The sequence below is a fragment of the Takifugu flavidus genome, chromosome 16 (assembly GCF_003711565.1).
Source record: "Takifugu flavidus isolate HTHZ2018 chromosome 16, ASM371156v2, whole genome shotgun sequence".
Taxonomy (NCBI): Eukaryota; Metazoa; Chordata; class Actinopteri; order Tetraodontiformes; family Tetraodontidae; genus Takifugu; species Takifugu flavidus.
The window spans coordinates 8,021,089-8,028,741 of NC_079535.1; the positions used below are offsets into that span (position 1 = coordinate 8,021,089).

A 7,653-nucleotide genomic window follows, 5' to 3' on the forward strand; every position below is an offset into this window, starting at 1 on the left:
ACCTCTGTACTGAATCACTTCACCCACAGACTTGGGTAACTGCCAAACATACCCTGCAAATGAGGATTATGTGGAGTCTCCAAACTTCATCCCATGCAACGGTACTCAGTACTTTCATCTCATGAAATGTTGCATCATTCTAAACGAGGACTGATACGATCACACCAAGGTCATTTCTGCCCCCACCAACAAATAAAACCATGACATACCTACATCTTATTACTTATGAGGCACCTTAAATGTTAACTTTTGAAATGATGGCAGTGAGCAGGTGACTTCCAATCCCCCCCCACACACACACACACCCTGTGACCCTGCTAAAGCACACACTGGTAGGAGATGGATAGATTCTCATCTCATATAAGGCTCTTTTAAAACTACAACATTTCCCTCTCATCCAGTGTGTGAATCGGTTTGTTTTTATTTCCAGGCCTCACATCATTCTAAAACTATTTCATCTGCTCACTGTCCTGAGCTTTCTGGGAAGTCTCTTTTTTTTTTCTTTGCACAGCACTGAAGGACAAAGTGAATCACAAATGAGGCTTTATGTTCAAAAAAAAGTGCAAATTCATTCAAAGTTCAGCAACTGTATCCATCTAATGAAGACAAAATGTACAGTAAAATTCTGACGCTGTGGCCCTTTGTCATAAAAGCCTCAGAATCGCCAGGTCAAACAAACCGTCGGACAACTGCAGAACTGTAACAGTATCATTTTACAAAGAGGGAGCCAGAGGAAGGCTTTGGAGTTCATCACATGCTTCTTTGATCCGTGTCGAGCACGTGCTTTGGCTCCGTCCCCTGTACTTTAAAACCCTGTGTCAGTGGGGAACAGGCAGCCACAGACTGTTCCTGAAAAACCGTCCAGCAAAAGTAGCACAATCCCAATCAATAAGGAGTCTCTAAGCTGTCCAGCAGTTCAGGCGCAGTGAAAGAGAAGTTCACAAACTCCTCCTGGTTGATGGAAGGAATCAGAGGGTCATCGATCGGCGTTAAGGTGGGTTCTTCTTGGGTAAAATCGGGGTCGAAGTTGTTCACATCTTCTGGCGTTTTCTGTGAAGGCACCACAAAGATTTAATCAGGAGCATTTTAAACAATCATTTTCACACTTCTGGAATCCTTCAGAGGGACTCACAATCCTGGGCTTAAACGGAGGCTCCAGTTCTCTGCGGTTCAGCTTCTCCCAGTCGATGCCATTGAAGAAGGGGTGGTTGATAATAGCAGTCTCGCCGCCTTCTGAGGCTACGCAGCCCAGACGGTGTGCTGAATTTTTAGTGAGTAACTGTAAAAGTAAGTCAAATTTATTTGTATAGCACATTTCAAACCAGAGTGCTTTACAACCAGTGTAGGCAGAACAAAACATAAAAGGCATTAATAAAAACACATTGCTTCTACCAGAAATACACAGGGAATAAATAAAAGGTGGATCTATAACCACAAATAGAAATAAAGAGGAAAAAGGATGCAAAATGCATATGAGGTGGCATTAATCGTCCAGATTACTGGCACAGACTTGGACTGAGTGCCAAGTCAGGATGACATCCCATCCCCTCCTCTACCAACACCACACCCACCATTGGGCCTGGTGCTGTAACCTCAGCCTCAAAGTTTAAGAATATCCAAGATGTCCCAACTTCCTGGAGTCGTGTACAATAGAACAGTGAATCACCTGTTGAGTGTTTTTTTCTCTCTCTTTGACCAGAGAAGATGGAGATGAGCAAGGGGGAGAACAGAAAATGGAATGCTTTTGTTTGAAGGTGCTTCTGGGAGCAAAATGAGAAAAATGTGTGGTCTGACCATTTGCTGCAGCTATAAACACCACAGGCTACCAAAGGCCTAGATGAGTATACATGTCAGCAGCTGGACCACAGCAGGGACCAACATGAATGAAGTTGTAGCAGTAGGGGAATACATACATACTACATGCTGCGTCAGGTTTGCACAACTAAATTTCATCCCGCTGTTGAGCAACAGCGCCTGGTGACTCAACATGCTGAGGCTTGAATCGATTCTGTTTGACGTCTGCACTACGCTTCAAACAAAATAATGTTTTGGTTTACTGCCTTTGTGCACACAGTCGATTTCCTGCATCGCATTCATTTTCTGAACTGTAATCTTATACATGTGCCAACTCCGGCTAATGGCACCACATCAAAAGTATCATATGGCACCATCTTCGTGGTGGGAATTACAGAGCAGGACGGTCCAGCAGGGGTGACTCAGTTCATGAAGTTAGACCGCTTAACATGAGGTAAACCTTTCCACAAAGGTGATGCCATCTTTCCAGATCAGCTGCACATCTGTAACATGCTGCGTCAGTTGTCAGAAAGGTTTCTTTTTTTTTTTTATTTAACATATTTTCGTTTGCAATGGTAAATAGTTTATGGTAATCCAATAGGACTCCTGATGTATGCTTCTGCCGTGCCCTGTCTTGAGTTATACATACAAATAAGGGCAGCATTTTTGGGTCCATTTTATCCCACTTTCTAATATTTTGCTAAATCAATGGTTGTTGAAACACATAATGAAACAAAATAAGATCCTAAAAGCCATTGTAAGTAGTTCATTTCCCATTTAGGAACCAACAGTAAAGGCTCCCAAGTCTGACAAGTTAAGACAGCGAACCTGCTTCCAAGAGTGGGGAGATCCATGCAGTGGATCAACCTGTAGTAAAAATAGGACGGCGGCGTCCAAATCCACTCACACCGGCCTGTGTTTATGTAACATGTGACACTGAGAGCTTTGACACAAATCACGAGGAGAAGATTGCTCTGGTGTCTCCTTAAGAGTGTTGGCCTGTGGACTAGGATAAGACGGACCAATGGAGTGCAAGCACCGGAGGGATGGAGGGACAAGTTGCTGTCATATTTATAGCTTGTGGGCTGTAGCTGGGCAGCGGACTATGCCTTAATATAGTTATATAAGAGACCCAGGCCAAACAGCTGGCCGACAGAGCACAACAGAGCTGCCAATCACTCGGCACAGCATGAAGGACAACAACTACCAAATCCTGATGATGGACATTCAGAGGACCGGTGACTTCACAAGTTAAGCTAGCAACTTGAAAACCGAGACAGGAAGCCAGATCATTATTTAAGGATCATGAAAATGAATGCATTTGGTTAAAAAAAGGTTTTATTAAACAGCCTGCGATGTACAAAACAGAGGGATGAAACAGACTTACTGCTTTGAGTATGTTTGTGGCCTCTGTGCTGAGCCAAGATGCATAAATGACCTCTTCATTGAGGATGGACTCAAAGAGATCATCTTCATTCTCAGCCTCAAAGGGGGCGTGCCCTGACAGCATCTCATACAGCAGCACCCCCAGAGCCCACCAATCCACAGAGGGCCCGTACAGCATCTCCTGTAGAATCTGTGAAAACATTTCACCGTCAGAACACAGAAAGGCCTGTGTCCGTGCTGGATGAGGACACGTTTGTGTCCTCAGAGCAGCAAAGGCGTCTTTCATAATTCACAAACACACACACATTCTCGGTAAGGGGGGAAAAAAAGATGCCTCTCAAATACAAGGACACAAGAACATCTAATCCCTCATTATAAAAACCAGGCATGCCTGCGACAGGATGAGGACTTGTCAAGTCAACAGTGCCAGTTCCAAGCTGACCTCACAAGTATACTGCCTTCCCATCAGACACGAGGGAGCTTGAGTGGCAGCACTAACCACAGGCTGTGACGCCAGACGAGACAAAATGTCGGAACTGGAAACATCATGTGAACTCAGCTGACCCAAGACTCAAACATGGCTGAATTTATTCTTTATGAGTCTTTTAAGTCTATTTCTGTTGAGCACTTGTAAAATCTGACCTCTGGAGCGATGTAATCTGGGGTCCCACAGAAGGTTCCAGTGGCTGCACCTTCAAATATGCCCTCTTTGCACATGCCGAAGTCTGCCAGCTTACAGTGTCCATCTTTGTCCAGGAGAACATTGTCCAATTTTAGATCCCTGAATGGGAAAAAATAATATATTTGTATTAAGGCATTCATGACAGGCCTGTCGTGCCGGGACAGGACTTCTGAGGACAAATGTCTGTCCTCTGTTGACAGACGAGGCTGCCCGACCATTAAATAACGGTCAGGATATGTCTGACATGTCCATGTGACCACTGTGTCTTCCAAGCAGGAAAAGGTTCCTTCATATAAATATTCTGCTTGCATGGAAAACAAAGCTGAAGTTGATTTTGTTTCTCCCACAATGCGCTCACAGGAACCATTAGAGCATCGCTAACAGCTATTTTAGGATTTTAATCCATCATCGAAACATGGAATAAAGTCTGTCTTCTTATTTTAGATTATTATTCCACATTTAATCAAAAGGGTTAGTTTGCTTCTCAGGTTTAGGCCACAAAGTGATAGCAGAAGTCTCAAACACTCCTCATCATGCACCACTTGCTCAGTTTTGGACAGATGAATCTGGTTCGCTTCACTGTGAGCAGATTGTGTAACAGTGGCTCAGATGCTCGATCCTCAAATGAACTGCACCACTGACCAACTGTGAATGAAGAGACACACCAGTGCATTTCCTGCACTGTAGACATATCTGCCAATGCAGCTTGTGACACATTACTTCCTGCCGTTTTAATTTTTTTTTTTTAATTCCTCAGTAAACCCAGGACCACACATTCGCTGTGTAAAGACCCTTTCAGTGGTGCCTGGTGAGGACAGGTTGCACTTTTGAGTGGGATCAGACAAGTAGGGGCTACTGAAACTCCCTCTAAAGAATTGACAGGAATGTCGAAAAAAAATTACACCACCAGGGAAATTTCCAAAGAACTGAGGCTGAATGCTGAACAACGCTATGACGCAAAATCAAGTTTCCCATTTCTGTATAACACAAAGACAACATCTGGATAACATCCTCATAAAATCTGCACAGAAGCACTTTTGATTAGAAAGGTTATAGAAAGTACTCAACTGGAATCATTTTTAAAATAGTTTTATCCCTGCGAACATGGCTTATTCTTCTAAAGGCAACGAGATCTAAGAGTTCCGTAAACCCATAATACACACAGATGTTCCTAACTGGACTGCCAGCATCGAGCAGCTGTTCATGATACCGTGTTCGCCTTATTGTATTCATCTTTATCCATATACAGGTATCACCTTCATAGCTGTATGCTGACCTACTGACCCCGCTGACCACTCGACTCCTACACCAGCAGCTTGTATTATTAATGTACTTGCATGATCTCTACCTATTCTCTCCTCTACCTGTCCTCCCCCCTCTCCTCTCTCTCTACCCAGCCCCCCATCAGCAGGAGGGTCCCCCTACATGAGCCTGGTCCTGCTCAAGGTTTCTTCCTGTTAAAGGGGAGTTTTTCCTTACCACTGTTGCTTGTTGGGGGTCAGGCCCTGGGATTCTGTAAAGCGCCTAGATTTTGATTGTAACAGACGAGTGATTAATGTGGGTTTGTCTTCTTCAAATTGATAAATTCAAGTAGTTTGTGTTCTGAGAACTTGCACAGTAGGTGGGACAACATTGGACTTCCACAGAAATGGACACTGGCAAGACAGAAAGCTTAGACTAACAGAATTACACACATATTACACAACTGAGGATAAAACTCATCTCCTATAAAGGAAGAGCATCGCGTTACTAATGTGCAGACAACCTGTTTGTGCTGTAGCATGCCAGGAGCATATGGCTTCTGAAGAAAAACCTCATGTTATGTTATGCAGACAGAAAGACACACAGGTACATTTCACCACAAAGTCCCCATCATGATCCTGAAATAGGAGTAATAAGATTACCATATAAATAAAATACAATGAATCATTTCGGGCATCGTTCACGTAAACTAAAAACTGAATTGCGAAACCCCCAGTCGCAGTGTGCAATATATATATATACAGTATATATGATAATGATGTCAAAAATGAAGCGTTAGGTGGGCAGTCTGCACTGTGAGGGCCCCGTGGAGAATTTAACAACTCTGTGTTCTGCTCACATGTTGGACAATTATAAACAACAGCCTATTTTTCAGAGGCCCAGAGGAAGCCGTTTGTGGTGGGGGGAATTAAAGTTTATTTTCCCCGACGCAAACAGTGTTTTGGAAAGATCCTGATCCAGACCTGTAGAGGATTCCTTTGCCGTGCAGGAACATGAGCGCAGAAGTGATCTCTGCGGTGTAGAAACGCGCTCTGGGCTCTTCAAACTTCCTGGATTTCTGGATGTGGAACATAAGATCGCCACCGTTTACGAACTCCATCACAAAGAAGAGACGGTCCTGCAGAGAAGGAAAGGACATTTCCACATGACCACCCAAAAGGCAATAATCTGACAGAGACCCCGGCGTTATTAAACGGCCCCAGAACCCATAACTGTGGACATGCTGAGATGGCTCCGAGGATGATACTTTGGTTCCTCATAAATTTCACATGTCTATTTAATGGATTTTGGTGCAGCTGAATAGCCACAGTTAAAAAGTCAGCCGTGCAAAAAAAACACTGATCAAACCCATAAATCTTTCCTTCTCATCAAAGGCTGCGGTCAATATGGGTCTAGAAAATGAGAGCCCAGAGGGGCGTAAAACAAATCCACAGGAGAACGTGATGTACAGATCTGCTGGTGAAGCCTCCTGAAGTGATCGGTGTATACAACCGCAGCTGACTCGGCTGGGCTGCCCTGTGGTTTCCTGGGTGGCTGTTTAACCCAAGATTAGTGCTATATCATTAAAAAAATATGCTGCACAAGCAGAGCAGGCTAGCAGGGCGCTGTGTGAGGTCTTAATGTGGGAGCTTCAGGAATCCTTTCACTCAGACTGTAACCTTTTCTGACAGAAAGGTGTGCATCTTAAAGATATTTAAAGTTTTAGAGCTCATTTGTCTTTTTTTTTATCTGAAAGTCTCCTTAAATTGATCATTTCCATGTCACAATTCATGAATGGCTGGTTTGGGAATCTCCAGAGTTCAGTCTTTCTAATGATTTTGCGAGACCAAGCTCCTGTGAAGTGAGCGAAGCAGAGAGGCCTGGCAGTGAAAGATAAGCTTTAATTTATCTTTGCGAATGATAAATTGCCAAGTTGAAGGACAATCCTCCCGAGACGCATCATTAGTGGAAATGTGACATACGAGAAAAAGTGTGGGCCGCGTCCACATTCCCACAGGGGGGAAAACACATTTACGGTCTGTATAAATCAAGTTTCGAGAAACAGCAACATGAATTTCACAGAACTTAACATTGTAAAAGGAAAATCTGAGGCTTTCGTTTAAATAAATGACCAAAAACACCTTGCTATGAGGGAATATTGCCCATCATTTAAAGAAACTACCTACTTAGAAAAAAGGTGACAATAAGAGCTGTTCAACCACTGAGACATTACCAGGCAAATCCACCTTTTGTGTGTACTTTGTACCTTGAGCATCCCCGAGTTAATACTTCAGTTACAGCATATCTATTCTGGCTCAGCTTTAGTAGGTCAGGAGCAGTTCAAAGAATGAAAGCAGATTATGTTCGTCCTGCCTGTGCAGGTCCGACAGGAAAACCTCCCATCAGCCCTCAACCCGAGTCTAGAGCGCTGCTGCCACCTGCTGGACAATGTCCGCGCTACAGATCTCAGCAAATTCCCATTGTTTTTAACAGTCAGTAAAAAGTGAATTATACTAATAATACTAATTATGCAATACATACTAATTATG

The 7,653-nt window shown here is 43.5% G+C and overlaps 1 protein-coding gene across 1 annotated transcript in view; it reads right to left on the bottom strand.

The window, feature by feature from the left end:
* Positions 1 to 530: 530 nt before the first annotated feature.
* Positions 531 to 7,653, bottom strand: part of prkcha (protein kinase C, eta, a) — a 13,965-nt gene continuing 6,842 nt past the window's right edge. The window contains exons 10-14 of the mRNA XM_057059179.1: positions 6,088 to 6,242; positions 3,823 to 3,961; positions 3,182 to 3,370; positions 1,133 to 1,279; positions 531 to 1,050 (exon numbers count right to left, since the gene is read on the bottom strand). Of these exons, the coding sequence (XP_056915159.1) occupies positions 886 to 1,050; positions 1,133 to 1,279; positions 3,182 to 3,370; positions 3,823 to 3,961; positions 6,088 to 6,242 (795 nt within the window). The 3' untranslated portion in view covers positions 531 to 885. The remainder of the gene's footprint in view (positions 1,051 to 1,132; positions 1,280 to 3,181; positions 3,371 to 3,822; positions 3,962 to 6,087; positions 6,243 to 7,653) is intronic.